At 44.5% G+C, this 18,406-nt stretch overlaps 3 protein-coding genes across 3 annotated transcripts; 1 reads left to right on the top strand and 2 right to left on the bottom strand.

The window, feature by feature from the left end:
- Positions 1–1,014: 1,014 nt before the first annotated feature.
- Positions 1,015–3,096, top strand: LOC125530529 (exocyst complex component EXO70E2-like). The gene has a single exon (XM_048694912.2). The coding sequence runs from the start codon at positions 1,283–1,285 to the stop codon at positions 2,825–2,827; it is 1,545 nt and encodes a 514-aa protein (XP_048550869.2). The 5' UTR covers positions 1,015–1,282; the 3' UTR covers positions 2,828–3,096.
- Positions 3,097–4,858: 1,762 nt separating this feature from the next.
- On the bottom strand, positions 4,859–9,266 carry LOC125530528 (uncharacterized). Its single transcript, XM_048694910.2, has 3 exons — positions 6,479–9,266; positions 5,455–5,672; positions 4,859–5,337 (listed from the first exon to the last, which is right to left on the bottom strand). The coding sequence occupies exons 1-3, from the start codon at positions 9,116–9,118 to the stop codon at positions 5,262–5,264; spliced, it is 2,934 nt and encodes a 977-aa protein (XP_048550867.2). The 5' UTR covers positions 9,119–9,266; the 3' UTR covers positions 4,859–5,261.
- Positions 9,267–13,952: 4,686 nt separating this feature from the next.
- LOC147960173 (E3 ubiquitin-protein ligase SINAT5-like) lies at positions 13,953–18,118 on the bottom strand. Its single transcript, XM_087533074.1, has 3 exons — positions 17,574–18,118; positions 14,883–15,269; positions 13,953–14,528 (listed from the first exon to the last, which is right to left on the bottom strand). The coding sequence occupies exons 1-3, from the start codon at positions 17,847–17,849 to the stop codon at positions 14,166–14,168; spliced, it is 1,026 nt and encodes a 341-aa protein (XP_087389200.1). The 5' UTR covers positions 17,850–18,118; the 3' UTR covers positions 13,953–14,165.
- Between the last annotated feature and the right edge of the window lie 288 nt (positions 18,119–18,406).

Here is an 18,406-nt window from a genome sequence, read left to right as displayed (position 1 = left end):
CACATATATTCCTCCCCATCTGCTATCAGGGCCAAACCCTAGCCACTTCACTCCACTCCCCTCCACCACCCAAGCTCCCGTCTGGCGATCTCCGGCCTTCTCCGGCATGGCGGGCAATGGATCCGACGACGACCAATACAGATCTGTCGACTGGGATGTTATCCCATGCAGTTTAGAGGAGGCAATGGCCGTCTGCATGTGAGGCATGATGAGCAAGGGCGCTCGGAAGGGCAAGGACAGCCGTGGATGATCTTCTCCATAGCTAGCATGTAGGTTAAACATGTCAGTTTTTGGTAGTCCGATGGCAATGTCCTGATGTAGTAGTCGGACGTGTGTAATGCATCGTTGATGTAAGTTGCATGAGTTTGTATGAATTTGAGGTATGTTAATTGAGATGTCCGGTTGTGAGAAGGGAAATTTGAGGCGTGACCGGTCATTAACAGCGGACGCGTTGAAGGATCGAATTTGTCAAGTTCAGTTGTAGATGCTCTTATAGCATGACAATTTGAGAGATCTTTTAAGGAAATGCTAAGGAAAAACGCTGTGCGTTCGTGTGAGCCTTCCTGCGGGAAAGATCATTTACACAACACAATAGGGAACGACAGGTCAATGACCTGATCTTGGGGGGGATTCTGGATTTTTTGTGAATTTCACAAGGCATGTGACTACAGACCCTAAGAAATTTAGATCCAAATTCAAAACACACATTGCGAAGCAAGAAAGACAAATCTAAAATGAATAGTGTCAAAACAAGACAAAACATGAATAGGGTCACATATGAATTTGTGGTTTTTGTTTCCCAATGTATATTTCAAATTTTGATCCGAACTTTTTAGGGGTTATGGACATATGTATTGTGAACATCCATAAAAAAATTCAGAACTTTTTGAAACATCTAAATGTGACTTTCCAAAATTTGGAGCATGGAGCATGTGAAGGGTGGTCACCTGATATCTTACCCATCAACCGGGTTCTTGCAGAATATGCATATTTAACCCAATCCAATATAAGATCCGCAAAAAGCTCAAACATATCCATCAAAATTACCCCGTCATATCCCTCCTATACATCGTTCTTTTCTTCACAAAATGATTGCCTGGTACTCAGCTTCCGCTGCAGCCGTCACATCGAGTGGTCATTGTCTGGCACCCTCGTCCTTCTGGTTTATAGTCAGCCAGTTAAATATATATATATATATACGGCGAAGCTGTTTTGCGGTGCCCACTAAGCCATCGACGCGCTTATCGGTTTTTTGCGAGAACGCGGTTGAGGGGAAGCTTACATGAGTTCAGCAGCTAGTTGCTGGTGCAAAACCTTAGCCAGTCCCTGCAGAATCGCCGAATGGGAAATGGCGTTCCCAAGGAGTCCTGCTTCCACCGTGAGCAGCTATGCTTCTACTCCGACGCTGAGTAGCTGCCCCAGCTCCTCCATCTCCACAGGCTGCAGCACCCCTGCCACCCCAAACCCCTTTGCCGTCGCGGCAATAAGCCCCGCCGCAATCCAGCACATAGTTCAAGCCGGATGTGCCGGTGATCACAAGCCGGCGCTAGCAGCCACAGGAACTCCTGAATTCACACAGGGAAAGAAGCTTCCGCAGCATCAGGATCTTCCGGAATCAGCAGCGAAGTTTCCCAAGGAAGAAAACCCAGCACTAGCAATCACAGGAGGTACGGAATTCATACAGGGAAAGAAGCTTCAGCAGCATGAGGATCTTCTTGAATCAGCAGCGAAGTTCCCTAAGCAAGAAATCAATGGCTGGGAGCATCCAGACCTCTGTTCACCATCAAAGCTGCTCAAGAACGTAAGTACTTCTATCAAAGAGATCAGTCGCTGGGCAAGATCTTCAATGGGGTCAAAGGTGAACTCAAATATCCGGCTCTTGGAGTCTGTATTTTCTTTGATACAAGTGGTAACGTCGACAGCACCACACCCAGATCACGTCGTCGCCATGATACGAGTCCACGAAGCGCTTGCTAACCTGTTGCTGGTCCTGCCCAAGAATATATTCCCTTTCCTGTTGCAACATTTCGCGCAGTTTGTCGATGAATTATGCCCGAAAAGAGGTGCATCACTATCAGAAAGGTTTGGAAACGCACTGCATGATTTGCGAAGAAGCATAAGGAGTGGTCTTCGGGTACTCAAAGACATGATCTTTGACTATAAATCTGACGTAGTCCCCCAAGGTGGCGGTATCCATGAGATCACCAGATACTTGTTAAAATACATCATGTCACTTCTGGACAATGGCACCTCTCTCAAGATCATACTTGTTGGTGATGAACAGGATGACAAGGTTGCAATGGAGACGCTGCAAGATACTGTTGCTACCTTGATCTCTCACATGGAAATTATGCTTGAGAAAGAATCTCATCGATATAAAGATGCAGGGTTGAAACAAATGTTCATGGTGAATAATGTGAACTTTTTGTTGCATCAAGTAGAAGGCTCAGAGATAAGGCATCTTCTAGGAGAAGATTGGGTTCTGAAGCACCAAGACCAACTAAAGGACCACATCTCATCGTTCATCAACATTTCTTGGGAATCTGTCATGTATTGCTTCCATGTAAAGACCAACAAAATCCCAATCTTTTCTAGCCTACCAACACTGCAAATATTTAACATGGAATTTGAGAAAACTTACTGGACTCAAAAGACATGGAAAGTTGAAAATCCTCTGCTCCGGTCCAACATGCGTAAATCAGTATCAGAGAAGCTTGTTCAGGCTTACAGTGCATACCTTGAGAATCACAAAAACAAGTATCAAAGGCTTATGAAGTACACCACCGAAGATCTTGAAGAGCTGCTGTCAGATCTGTTTGAAGGATAATGATCATAGCTAGAAAGAGGACGAAGCGCAGATGCATGTTAAAAATACTAGTGCAACACGTCTGAAGGATAAATAATCCCTTGAGCTAGGATGAAGATCAGAAGCATGCCCCCAAAGCTTGTGGAGTAAATATCGAACTGTAACTGGCATATCCTTGATATGTCAGGATTGAAGTGTACCTGAGGTTCTATAAGTTGTGTCATTGCGGCAGTGTAAAATGCTTAACATGAAATTTCTCTAATGATTATTTCGCTTGCTTGATTGCACCAGTCGAGTAGAACTATAACTGTATATGTGGTCATGAAAATAGGTCTTCGAGCTGAAGTGGCTGCTACCTGACCTGATAAATTTTCCACAAAGAGGAGTTCCAACTTTCCAGTCCCATTTGGACCAACTAGAAGGTCACACATGCTTTGCCGCACCATGAGTGTCATGGTTGGACTAGGAGGACGTGGGCCTTGGTCCTACAGCCACCGGCTGCACACATGACACAAGACATATGGCAGATGCACCCATATCTATCTATAAATTATTTCTCTATCATTTGCTAAGATTACTCTCCCATTAGACAAGATTTGTTACCTTAAGTTGGAGATTGCTTTCTCAAACCTAAGTTAATCATAAGGCAATCATGTATTCGGTACTCCCTCCATTTCATTTTAGTCTACATATAAATTTTGTCTGAAGTCAAACTTCATAAAGTTTGACCAACTATATTAAAAAAAATAAACATTCTCAATATGAAATCAATATCATTAGATGCATCATGAAACTAATTTTCATACTATGTAACTTTTGCATTGTAAATGTTGATATTTTTTTAAGATAAATTTGGTCAAACTTTGCGTAGTTTAACTTCAAACAAATTTTATACGCAGAGTAAAAAGAAACGGAGGGAGTAAATTCAAGCAATAAGAAACCAACTTCACCTATGACCTAAACCCATTCCCAACCAAGCCTCCCCACCAGGCCAAATTCTCCCTGTTGCGTGCTTTGATACACAACAATTAAACTTGTTGACTAGAAGAGTAACTCAATGACAGCATGGAATCGTGGAGGGATTTATAGGAAGCAAATTCCACCAGCAGATTAAGCAGTCTAAAAGCAACAGGAATGAGTATGATCTCCATAAGAAACAAACAACATACACTTCATTCCAATCCTACAGTAGCTACTTTAAACTTTTAATGGTCATTTGGTTCCAAAATGAAGGGTGAGTGAACATGTTGCCTCTCCGCATAGCACATTACTACATATTTTCTGTGACCAATGGATGTACTCCCTCCGTTCCTAAATATATGGCGTTTTGGCAGTTCAAATTGAACAGAGGGAGTAGTTGATAAAATTAAGCAACGTTCAAGCAAATATGCATGTTTAGGAACTTGGTACCAAAACTGAAAAGGTTAAAGAGCCAGTGGTGCGAATCACTCATAATATTTGCTGAATCGATCCACTTACTCATATGTGTAATGGTCCACTGTAATGCGCTGACTGTGTGCATGAGAAAAGTCTAACATTTACATTAGATTGAGCTACAGGATTAATACTATTCTGTTACGTGTATACTGGTTAGTTCCAATTGTTTCATAGTAAAAAAAAATCATGTTCATCTGTCCCATGAAATATATGCTGTCAAGTTTGCGAGTTTGATCCACTAACAGGACTAAGTTTACGTCCCATCTTCCCTTGGATTTGTAAGCCAAGTATGGTTTATGGCAATACGCTGATGTGTTAACAGTATCTGTAACCACACAAGGATTGTACAAAAATGTTCACGGAAACTTACTTCTTTTGCAATTGCTGCATCTTACAAATATCTTTCGATCAGATAAAAAGAGCAAGGATGTAACTGTGAAGTAACATATTGAGTTGTTTTTTTTTGGCGGGGGAAGTAACATATTGAGTTGTTACTGTTGGTTTTTAACAATATTATACTTATCCCCTATTGCTGCCTAATTCTGAATATTTTTCTTCATTTATTTCTAGATTTTGCAGACCAGAAGGTACATTTAACTTTATTGCCACCTCTGCTCCAAAATAGATGCCACTTGGACAACATGGTTCAAAGTATACACCTATGAGACTTTGCTATTTTTGACTAAACTTCATAATGATGCTCCAACTTAAATGGAATAGGACCTATAGACTGTCAAGTATTTGTAAAATACTGGAGCACCATCCGGTTGGCCTATATTTTACCAAGCTCTTTTCCATGCAGCCTGGTTAGCTCAACCCCCTTCATCAGCAGCAGAGATGAACTTCAGATTGACGAGAGAAGTTATCCTCTTCGGTTGATGCCTGTACTGCAAATATTGCCACTATTCCTCACCAAGAAATTTGCTGCACATTAATTGAGTGCAACTCTCCAGAAACTGCCTTAATGCCTATGCACGAAGGAGACGAAGAGGACATTACTTGAAACACTTTATGCACATCAGTCACCAGTGGGTTCCTCTGAGTCTTTATTTGACACTGGATTACTTGGCTTGGTACGCTTCGACAATGATTTTCTGTAAAGGAAGTGTGCAGTGGACAGTTTCAGACAAGTGTGTGTACATACCAATCACACAGCCATTCTATATGATCTTTGACTCAATAAAAAGGAGAATTCTGAGGAAAACATCTACCTCTTTGTGGACTTCTTGGCAGCAGCTACACCCATCTTCGTCTTCGACTTGTCAAAATCAGTTGATCCCTCATGCATGGCACTATAGTTGTGCATATTGGTTTTAGTTTCCGTTGCGGCTGCCTCCATCCTTTCGGAAGCTTGGAATTTGAGTTTTAACTCTTCCTTCCTCATTGTATGGGTATTGGACCTACTTGGCTGAGATTCCCTAAGAATATCCTTCAATAGAAACATGACAACGCCAGGATTCAGGAACAAACAAGAGAAAATATGATAATAGTAGTACGGCAAGCTGCAAGCATCATGCAAGTAAATGTAAACCAGCGATTTGCAGTCTGAGGAAGAAGACATGCCAGTGCCACCATGTAATTGGGAAGGATGTCATGCTTCATAGTCAACACACACGGAAGCAGTCAGAGACTGCGCAACCAGATATGAACCTCTAGCGCAACCTTTAAAAAGTTTAAATGGATGAATATGTGGTTACAAAGTCCATGGATCTAAGTGACTGAGTTGAAGGACGATGTGTGCATTTTACTCATTGGAGGACCAGCTCAAGGATTAGGTCATGGTTTTCTTTAAATTATTACCTATGCAAACCAGTGATGTACAGTCCGATCCAAAATAGGCTGTTCAAGAATAGTTACTGAAAGCCATTTAATCTTATGTTACTTACATTTTGAATCACTTGTTCCCTGCAGCATTTCGTGAGAGTTACTGCACAAGTTCCTGTATTACTCACAAGTTATATATAGTTCACTATGTCCAGAAAATTCTATAAGTTCCTACTTACAATGTTTTTTGCACATTCAAGAGTTCATTAGTTTACAACTAGCACCTACCATTTTCCTAATCCTTCTACACTAGTGTTGTTATCTGGTCCTTGTTAGAAAGATGACCTTATGACGAATTCCAAACTACGGAACGATACTGCTGAAAGAGCACCATATTAAAATTGTCTTATTGAAACATATAAGTAACAGCTCTGCAAAGGATACTGCAAATCAATAGTTTCTTACTGATACCTCTGAAGATAGTGTTCCAGCAGGTGAACCTGCCTCAACAAGAGGTTTCATGTTTTCAGCTATTGGTGCATCATCAGGTAAACTTTCCATGGAAGTTGTTTCTGGAATTTCTTCTCTTGTTTGAGATCCTTCGGTGTGAAATGCATTTGTCTGATTTTTTCTTCTTGTCCTTCTAACATTCTGGCTACTGTTTTCCTGACCAACCATGCTGCTATTGTGAGTGACATCTTGTTCTGTGACTCTTTCTGCAGCTCCCTGATTAGTTTGCACTTTCTTCAGCCGTTTGCGTGCCACTCTTTTAGTTTTCTGTACACCATTTGATGGATCAACCACAATGCTAGTTCCAGGTACACCACCTTCTGCTGACAACTTTGTTCCAGGTACCTTGTCACTGAACATTTCTTTCTGTAGTTTCGCTTTATCCTTTTTAAGATGCCCTCTGGCTTCTTTGTTGGAGGAAGTGATTTTCACTTCCTTCTCTGATATTTCAACTTCTGCACCTCTGTGTTGAACTGTTTCTTGTAGGATGTATAATGGAGATGTGTTAGCTTCATCAACTGTTTCTGAACTAGTCTTTGTCTCATTGTGTACTACGGCTTTCTTATGGTTCTTCGCATTTGCATAAATTACCTCTTTGCCATCATGGTTGGATGGTTCTGGTTCTTGCATGGATTGCATGTTATATGTCATCAAATCCGCAGGCTCTTCACTGATTCTCTGAGGTGATTTCATAGTTGATATATCGGTCATTAGTGGATCTTTACATGCTTCTTTACCTATTATGCTTACACAATGAGCAAAGCCTTCACAGTTAGCCATCTGAGCATCATTTGCAAAGGCCATCGGTACTTCAGTTTCTTGCATGCAATTGATATCATTTTCACTATTGGCTAGGGATGCTCCGTTGTATTTCAACCCAGATGATGAAATGTTAAAGCAATTAGGTGAAAAAACATCAGCAGTTTCTGGGACAACATTATTGATGATCTGGTGAGCACTACCATTTATACAAATCATCTGTTTGTCACTACTGAACAGCTCAGATGGTTCTAGTCCTTGAATACTAGCAGCTATCTCCGCGAACTGTTCTTTTCTTTCAAACTCAGGTGATGGGGTATTGATGGTATTAGGACTCACATTATGATCATCTGCAGAACAAATATGTAGTTCTTTTTCTGCTGCATGTATGACAGAAGTTGTATCCTTTGCATCAGCTGTGCTCTCATCATTATACCTGAACTCAGGCTGTTCAATTTCTCCAATAACATACTGATCTTTTACACATGTGTCTACGGTTGGTGCTCCGTTCTTAAAATCCACAGGCTGCTTGACACTTTCCTCAATAATACCATTGGAGGAACTAATATTAGGTAATTCACAACTGTCGAACTCTGATGCATCATCTACGGATTGTCTAACATAACTTGCTGAAATTGCTTCCTCGGTGGCAACTACTGGGTGGGGAAAGACAACAGAATTATTGTTTCCCCCTTTGCTTTTTCCAAGGTTTCCTTCTTCTAGAGTGTGAACATCAGTCACCATTCTTCTGATCTCGGTTATTCTTGCATTGTCATCATTTGCAACAGTACTGCAACAAAATATATTTCTGAAAGAAAACCGTTCTCTTGACATTTTGGCTTTTTTGAGGTTGTTCATCAATTCCGTCCTCTCTAACTGCGGTCTTACCAGTAAATCTCCTGGAATCTTATGTACATTACTGATTACCATGCCGTTACCCTTGTCCAATTGACCAGCTCTCATCCCTGGTCTAGGTACATGAAACGACTTTCTAGAAAAAGGTGCCTTGATGTTCCTCCAAATCAACTTTGACGCCATCAATACAATGCACACACCACAAAATGCTGCAAAACCACCCTGTGCAACAGCCCTTGAAGCAGTCCTATTTGTCTGCACAACTGAAACATCAGCATCCGCAACACACGATTCCTTCTTCTCGGTGGCTACGAACTGAACCAATGAGCTGTTCTTCGGAACCTCACGTTCGCCACTTTCAAACCCCTTAGCCATTACTCTTGCACGAGACAACATGGATTGCAAATCGCCACTCCCTTCTCCATCTGCACTCACACACCTGCTAACGATTTCATCCTCATTCACCTCAACATGCACTGCATTGCCGTCTGGGTCTTCATATACACTGAATACAGGACCGGTCCCATTGCCGCAGAGATGGCTCTCCTCTGCATCCCAATCCAAATCCTTCGGGCCATCCAAGGTGGACTCAGCCACTGCATTCCCACTTGGACCGGCATCTAGACAAACAGAAATGTCCGATTTCTCCTCAGGATCCGGTAACGCGTGATCATCGGACGAAGCAGACTGCGGTTCTCCAGTAAGACCAACCAAAGGAGGGCGGTCCTTGTCCAGCTGCGGACGAGAATCGAGGGCCTCGTGGTTGGGAGGGCGAACCACCAGCGGCGGCGGGGCCTTGTCGCGCAGCACGTTCCGGCGACGGGGTGGCGCGCGGAGCCGCCACGCCGGGACGAGGGCGGCCTCGCAGCGGGCAGCCGCGAAGCGCCTCGAGGAACGGATTCTGGGGGCGGGGGCTAGGCGGCCGGCGATCTGGCAGGGAAATCCGGGTGGCGCGAGGAACAGAGAGGAGATGGAGGCGCTCGCCATTCGGGGCAGACGCGAGGCTAGGGGAGGAGTGGGAGGGGGAGGAGGAGTGAGAGGGGTGGGATGACGGCCATGGCGGCGGTGGCTGTGGAGCTAAAACCCAGATGGGCTAAAATCTTTTCAATCTTTTCTTTGGAAACGGAGGGAGGGCCTGTCGCTTGCGGCGGCTCGGGCCAAAGCTCACGTTCCCGGCCAGCGTGTGAAGCTGCCTTTTTCTTCTTTTTTTTTTGGGTTGTTTGGCATCTCCGTTGGACCCTCAGACTGCCCACAATATGGGTTCATTCGGTGGTTCGAATGATGTCCGTGCATTGCAACATGATATAAATATTTTAACATGTTAGGTTGTGATTTACCTATTAATAATGATGTGATTGTGTAAATAAATGTTCATCAAATTATACCCTTGAATTACCTTATATTTTGATTAGAAGTTTGACAAATAAATTAAAGTGAAATTGTTTCAAAAGGTAAGTATATTAAGGTGATTGATTATTAAGCAGTAGAGACAGAGATTAATCGGAAGTAAACTGAGGGGCTTCGCGGGAGTTTGGATTGCTGCCACGCAAACATCCGATGTCCCTGGCCCACACAAACCCTCTTCCGCTCGAGCAGTTTCCTGTCCAAAGCGGTCACCGTCGCTCCAGAGCGTCACCGCCGCATTCATGCCTGCCCAAAATGGACGCAACCTTTCAGGTCGCTCCGGCATTGAGAGCACCGCCCGCGCCGCATCCCGGTGCACGCGACTGATCGGCGTTCAAATGACATCCAGTATGTCCGCCTCCCTACATTAAACATGCGCGGTTGCCGAGGAACTTGCTCCAGCGCCACCTGTTCATCCGTCTGTTACCCACCGTTAGCCACCTCGTTGCATGCCCTACCATCTGCACGCTATTTAAACTTCAGGCTCGGCAACAGCCGCATTCAACCTCCTCTGCTCCCTAACTCCCCTCGATGGCATGCCCATGATGGCCTCCTCGAGCTCCAAAGCCCTCTGGGACAGCCTCTAGTCCGAGCAAATAAAGGAGATCGCCACCATTGCAGTAGGCTGGCAGGTCGGCAGACGGACAAGCTCACCGAAGGCCAGCGCTGCGGACGCCCCAATGGAAGAGGCGGCCGACAACGAGCTTGTGCCAACTTCCTCGCCGGCCCATGCCGGCATCACCATGGGCGAGGCCCGAGCTCACTACACCAACATGGTGTTGGAAAAGCGACATATGCCACGTCCCTGTAGGCGCAAGGCGACCAGGCGTTCAACCATCGCCTCCTCGACAAGCACCGGCGTGCGAAGGAGCAACTCGTCGGCGGCACGGGCATCGCGCCGGACATGGTCGTGGGCGAGCAGGAGGCGCTGGTCCAATCCTACCACACCGCCCGCGACATCTGCTGCACCCGCTGGCAGTACTGCGTCCATCAGACAGAGTTAGAAGCCGCCTTCAAGGAGATCGATGAGGTGGTGGATGAAGTCGGCCGCGCCCCGGTGCCATAGGGACGACGTCGCCAGCTCCACCTCGACCATGCCCCGCTGCCACGAGGACGAAGACGGCACGTCCGCGGGCGCCGCCGGTAGCGAAAAGAGTGGAGCATGGGAGGTCGCCGACGCTCGGGTCCCAGGAAGGCCACACCACTCCTCCCTTCCCATTGAAGCTAAGCTTGACGGGCTCATCATCGTCGCCGGATTAGTCGCTTGCAGGCTACGGAGGCGGAGCTTCATTTTTCGGGGCTCATGGCCGGTCAGGCATGGGGAATGGACGCCAGCGGTCATTTAGACTAGGTTTAGAGTACAGTTTAGTTGAATATGTCAAAGATGTAATGACCTTGCTCCGGCTTAGATGAAAAGCATCCAGTTCTATGTAAAAATCATCAAAATATGAATGAATATCGTCCAGTTTGTTAAATATGCATCAAGTTTGTTCTCTTCCATTAAATTCTTCCGAAATGTGCAGACATTTGCGGCTATGATTGGATGGTAGGCCTTGCATTAGTGTCCGCGGTCTGGTCTCCCGATCCACGAACGGATGCGTTGTCTAGTTTGTGTTGGCGTTGGAGATACCCTCAGGCACCACATGACACTTGTGGTGAGCAATCTCAAAAATACAAAAGCAAAAGAAAAGGTTTGTTAACACACAAACGTTGAATATGCATGATCTGCCGCAATTCCAAAAGAAGCATCGTTCGAGGAAAAATACGAGTTATTGGCCGTTTATGATACAAACACAATCGAAAGGCCATCCAGCAGGGCCTCCCCTAAACCTAGGATATATGCCTGGGTTGTCCGGACTCTCCAAACCCAGACCATATGTGGAGGAGAAATGAGGGTTGTCCGGACTGACGAGACATGGGCCCCATCTCAAACCCTAGAGCTTCCTTCCTCCCTCCGCCTATCTCCATTCTTTCATCCTCTGTTCCTCCCCCAACCCGCGCCCCATCTAGTCACACGCTCACCCGGATCATTGCCCCCGAACACGCTCGTCGTATGGACGCCACTCTTGGTATGTCTTAGACCCCCGACCACAAATGCCGTCCACCTCGTGCACCACTTATTCAACGAAATGTCTGAAATAGAGTTTGACCGCTTTCTTGTTGCACATTTGTGGGGTGCAAAAGATGGACACCAATGATGCTTTTAATTACAACGAATTCTTCATATCATCGACATGGGACGAAGGTGACAACGACTATGAGTTTATGTTAATGTTGAGTATTCTCGGAGCATCGAAGAAGGAAGAGGAGCATATTCTCAACTTCATGGGTTCTACGTCGAGCAGGATAACTGATAACCAAAAAAAGGGAAAGGGTGGCGTTGGTACTCTACACTGACTATTCATGGGCCAAGCTGACATGTCATTAGGGCTTCTTTCATCCTCATTTTCGGATGCATAGGCATGTGTTCTTACGCATTGTGGAGGGTGTGAACGAATATGACACTTCACGCTAAAGAGGGATTGCACCAGGCTACTTGGGTTCTCTTGTCTCTAGAATTGCACTGCTGCTATGAGAATGTCTGCGTATGATACAACGGGACAAACACTGTTGATGAGCGTATCCGGATGGTAGAGAGGTCATGTATTAAAGCGATGGTCAGATTTTCCACTTTAGTGGTGAAGGTGTTTGGCAAAGAGTACTTGAGAGAACCAACTATGCCGACACAGCCAAGGATTTGGCATTTGGAGAATGAAGAGGGTTTCCCAGTATGCCTGGTTCCATCAATTGCATGCACTAGGAATGGAAGAACTATCTAGTAGGTTCGTAAGGACGATACCAAGATCATACTCCGAGAGCCCACCATCATACCGGAAGTAGTGACATGACACGACCTGTAGATTTGACACTCTTTCTTTGGCAAGCCAGGGTCTCATAGCAACATCGACGTGCTTCAGCGATCGTCATTGTTTGCAAGACTTTGTGCTGCAAGGCTCCCGAGTGCAACTATACCATCAATGGGCACGAGTACACCATGTGGTACTACGTTGCTGCCGGTATTTTTCCTTAATGGGTGACGATTGTGAAGACTGACACCGAGTCGCAAGGTAACAAAAAGACTCTCTTTGCCCAAATGCAAGAAGGTGCTAGGAAGGACGGGGAGTGGGCATTTGAAGTGCTGCAAGCTTGATGGGCTATTATACATGGACCTACAAATATGTGGGATCCCAAGACATTGTAGAAGATGATGACTAATTGTATGATCATGCACAACATGATTGGAGGATGAGGGTGATGGTGTACAGAATGTTAACTTTGAAAACCATGGCACATATGTCCATCTCTTGGAAGAAGAGGCATATCAGGTTGCACATTTGCTCAATATGCATCAGCAACTTCGAGATCTAGAAGCGCATCAATAACTTCTAAATGATCTTGTAGAGCATTTGTGGATACATCATGTAAGTCAATAGATCTGTGACGTACTTTTGAGTATTTTTATGTTTAAACATGTCCTCTGATTAATATTTATGTTCAAACTGTATATTTCTAAACTTGAACTATATGTTTTTTATTTTTAAGCTGTGTCTTTCAAATATTCAATTTAGGCTGAAAATGAAAATGAACAAAAAAGGTTAGACAAATGGGGGATGCCGTCAGGTGTCTAATTTATGACGGATAAATGGGCTCTTTCCATGGACACGTCCATAAATAAATCGGAACGGGCAGAGGGGTTTTGGACTTTTGGTGCATTCCCTTGAAGATGCCCGTACGGGTCAGAGGATGCCTAATAGCTTTAGGCTAGGTGCATCCCTCGCAATGATCAATTTCCAACCGCAACTATGGAAAAACCACGCGCCAACAGCTAGGCAAGGAGGGGTTGGCTGAGCAGCCGAGAAGAGCATATGCAGAGTGTAGCCATTATCGAGTGTCTTTCTTCCTCAAAAAAAGGTTGTGTCTTTCTTTTCCGAACTTGAGGCAATTTGCCTCAGCTTGAAGTGGGCATGTATAGATGGTGTACCATTTTTTGTCACACAGTTAAGAAAAAAATTTGGTCATGACCAAAATTTTGGGCATTGCTTGAATCATTCCTAATATTAACGCATGCTTAATCCAATTCTAATTTATTTTTCTTTGCCAACATTGGACAAAACGTGGGAAGCCAAAACCTTATCCAGTATATTGGCTAGCCAATTTCTTTTTTGCTTGTGGTTGGCTTAGGCTCAAAGCAGGCGCACCAACAAATCATAGAATCTTTCTTTTAAAAAGTTAAGGTGTATGGAACAGATGTTTCAAGCAGTTCCCCAGTTGATGCATGCATGTTTCAAGCAACTGAGAATACAATCATACATCACTAGATCATTAAAAGTACAATCACATGACAGACATTTAGGAATCACAGGACACAGACCAGGCAGAGGAGAATGATCATCATGTGATTTCCAGCAGGCTTCACGTGCTGTCCTTGATAACACCAACCACCCCAAAGAATATTGAGCATGTTACAACAAAGTGGCTGAAAAAGCGAAAAGACGCAAACACAAACTGTAAAGAGAGAAAAGCAAATCGGCAATCACATTTCTTCAATATACACCTGAATCACATGATATCCTGTTGCCAACTATTCACTTCAGCTGAAGAGATTAGGGATGCAGGCTCCCGAGTCGGGGTTCTGCTGCTCCTTCCAGATGCGGCCAGTCACCCGCAGTTTCAGCTCTTTCCTCTCCCCACCGGAGAAGAAGAGTGCCATGTTCCGCTGGATTATGAGGCCGTCATGGCTGTCACGCACTTTGCGGTGACTGTCCCGGATGCTCCGGGGCGTGCCCTCCCATATCATCTTCCTGCCATTGGCACCCACCTCAAGGCTATAGCTGTAGTTCCTTGCGTCATTCTCGTCGCCCATGAAGCGGAGGAATGCCATGTAGACTGGCGCCATTCCGAGCTGGAAGGCCTCAAAATGCAAGCAGAAATACTGCCCGAAACAATGGAAAACCTAGATATGAAGGCATTGTGTCAGATAGGAATCACTTGATTCACATGCTGAAGGTAAATGAACAGAAAAAGAAACAGGCAGAGGCAGATGTATCAAGCAGCACTAGGGGGAAGCTACCACCTTTCTTTTGGGTAGTTGGACACATTCTGAAAGACCATCCAGTATTCTAGGACCAACAAAAGTTTCTTTATGATATTATAAATGAAGGATGATGGAAGCACGATCAAGGTACAGCAAGATAGTAATCTAGTGTATTGTAAATCTTTTCCCCAAAATACAGGTGGACATAAGATATCAAGTAAATGCAACAGGCAAGTGTACAGGCCTAGAGATGAAAAGGTTGTGAACACTTACAGTTAGCATCCAAGTTGCATTTTCAACTTCTCTGGGATTTGACTTGACATAACGATGGTTGAATGTGCACCCAGAATGCATGTCAACCTTATGGTCATCTCTCAGATGTGAAACAAGGAAAGGAATGTCCCCAACAACGGAGCATTCAGATCCCGCATAAGGGCAGCTGTATGGCCTAAAATTGCACTGCGACTCATGCTTGAGCTTGCTATAGTATGGGAAGATCTCTGGACAACCTAGTGAGTAGTATTTGCATGGTAGCTCAAGTGATTCAGCCACCTTTTCCAATGCCAAACACCTGATGTCGCCCAGCTCTTGTCGACAGGTAGGGCAGCGGTTGTGCACCCGAGCTTTGCAAGTAGAACAAAGGGTATGCCCATTTTGGCACTGTAAAAATAGCAAAGATGTTATTTTGTTGTCACTGTCAACTTAAATTGTCAAACTTTTGGACGTACAGAGATAGATGGCCGTAGAAACAAAATCCTGAAATGCATAATCCAGACAAATCAATCAAAACAGAATGGAAGGTACATCAGCTAGTTAGGCAACAAGTAACTAGATAGTATAGACCTAGAGCAAGACTAGGTACCAGTACGTATATAAGATTCACAAAAATGTTCAAACAAACAAATATCAATTATGCGTAAACATATTTGCTGATGTATTGGTGTTGTTTAACAGTATAATGTTGCTACAGATATTGCATTCCTTCTCGCCACAATAATTTACTTAAAAAGGAGTAGGTTTACTCAAGTCAAATATAATACTTAATGTTAACTACACATTGGAAAAGAAATCCCTTCTAAAGAAGGCTATTATAAGAATATGCAGCCCATCTGGAAGGCACGTCCTATTGAACTGTGCATCTTGTCCTATAGTATAAAGAGGGAAGTACACTGCCTACACACAGCCAGCATGAATATCTATTCAGGGTGCATTCGCAGAAATTTTGAAGGCTTCATGTAACATTTATACTAACAGAACACTTCACATGTTCAGGACATGCAAAAATAAATCATACATTCTATATGATTACATTGCACGTGAAAGACAGATAAGCATACCCATAAAAAGGGGGCACAGAAGGACCCAATACAAAATTTCAAAACTTTTAGCATTGGTAAAAACAGATGCACAGGTACAAGAGGACTTATTGATGAAAGACATCACATATGGGAAGACTATTAATATATCCTCCACGCAAAGAAAAATGAGGTAACCTTGGGAAGTAGGCTATCATATATAAACAAAAGCTTGTTCACCAAACATAAAAGATGTTTAGTGCCTAGTCTGGCCATCTGGATTGATGCAACTATGAAGGGCCTACACAATTAATTATCAGTCACAAAAGAACATGCCAACATATCATTATGTCTATCATGATATTTTTGTAAGCCGGTGAAGTATTCATGAAGATGTAAGTGTAACTCAGGCTAGTCCTGATGAAAGAACTGGTTTCCACACTTGAATAAATTTCGAAGATTAGGCCTCATGGTTCAGTAGTTGAGCAACTTCTGTGATACTTGACCAGCATGTGTGGGTAAGGTATACGATAGATAATAAAATCAAGTACAGAAGCATCCCAGCCCTCACCACATAGATTGTTTAGGTATACTCAAAGTATCATTAAGTATGTGTTTACTCATTCACCAAAACCATATATAACTGATGAACACCTGACATGTTATTCTAATGTATTTTAGTATGCATCATGACAAGTGCATAAATTATGTGACAAATAAATATTTTCAGTCATAATCTTCATTGTCCCTATATGCTCATCAGTCACCAAGCAACAAGAAATAGTTGCTTTTGAAAATGATCGGTTACACACATTCTATATATTCGCTACACTTTTAACTTACTTGAATAATGTGGTTAGCAAGAACATCGATCGATAAAGCTATAGTTGTTTCTCTAAATTGTGTTGAAGATTGGATTAAGAGGTGGGTGGAGTTTAACAAACATTCTGCCAACCAAACATAAGAAAAACAAAAGAATACTGCCTCCTGATTTTAAAGAAAAACGAGAATAGTACGGTTTACATGAGAATGTATGTTCCTTTCTCCAACATACAATGTATTCTTTTCTGATAACTGGTGGCAAAGCATGGGACAGTTCAAATGCCCTAAGGGCCTAACTAAACATTATAATTTCCTTTTCCAGCATTGCAGTACTCAGTTAATGAAGAATCTAAAATTGTCAGAACCCAAAACCTTCAGAAACTATTGAAGAATCTAAACTACATCCTGATTATAACACTCTGCTTCCAACCCTGATTCCTCAGGCCAAGAATGATCGTGCAATCATATATATCACATTTAAAATCCCTCCTGCAATTGGGTATGTTAAGTCCCGATAACACCGTTTCTTCACAGCGTTAATTTTTCCACTTGGGAACGCAAAATTTCAACGGGAATTCTCCTTATCAGGATTGATTGTGATGTACTAGCGTCTTAGTCATGAAATTTCAGTTCTTGCGTGACTTGAATGTGCCTAGAACGCAAACAATGAAGTATATGACATCCGCAAAACTTGAGTTGCAGCCAAAGAAACCGAAACAAGCAACCAAGATCCCGTCTTCCCTGCGTCGGAGATCAAACACGCCGCGCAAATTCCAAGGACCGGACCAAGATCCCGGAGGCAATCAAGAAAAAGAGACAACCCAAGGGCACGGACCGAGGCGCTGACCTGGTGGATCGGGGGGTACATGGAGTTGGTGCAGACGGGGCACTCCAGGAGCTCGTGGACGCTCGTGGCCGGCGGGATCAGCGGGCCGGCGATCCCCCCGGCCGCGCCGGCGCCGGACGCGCCACCGACGCCGCCGGGGACCACCCCGATGCTGGCCGCCGCGATGGCCGCCGCCGAGGCCTTGAGGAAGGGGCGGGGCAGGTTGGAGGACATGGCGTCGTCGTCCTCCATGCCGTCCGACGACGACACGCACTCGATGCTGTCGATCATGTCCATGGCCGCGGCGGCGCGGCCGGATCCCGGCCGAATCGCGGGGATGGGGACCGCGGGCCGCCTCGGCTCCACAGCTCCGCTCTGCCTCTCTGCGTACTGCAGCCGGGTTCTTGGAGAAATGGATTCTTCGAGAACTCGAGGTCGCGGGGGAGGGTCGATGGATTGGGCTCCTCCTGGTCTGGTCGTTTCTTGGTCTCCTTTCTCGTTCTTCTTTCCTAGCGTGTCCGCCCTTTTTCCCCTTCTTGGTAACGTCTAGGGCAGGGCAGGTTGGGTACATAAAAATGGCAGCAGCACAGCAGGATGGTGCAGTTTGCACTGCGTCGCGGTTCAGCGGTTCAAAACTCAAAAGGGCGAAGAGACGGTTCATGTAGGGTCAGTACACTGTATCAAAAAGAAATTCAAATGACGAACCAACATATGGTTGAATGGTTGGAGGAACTGTGGTATCCTTAGCCCACCAGAGTTTAAATCCTGGTGCTCGCATTTATTCCTGGATTTATTTCAGGATTCCCGGCTGTAACGCCCCGAGACCAATGCGCCACGTGTCCTCCAGTTATTCG

This window comes from Triticum urartu, chromosome 7A (assembly GCF_056163025.1).
Source record: "Triticum urartu cultivar PI428250 chromosome 7A, HENAU_Tu73, whole genome shotgun sequence".
In the NCBI taxonomy this organism is placed as follows: Eukaryota; Viridiplantae; Streptophyta; class Magnoliopsida; order Poales; family Poaceae; genus Triticum; species Triticum urartu.
Note: the sequence above shows the minus strand (reverse complement) of the source record. Positions and strands in the feature narration are given on the sequence as shown.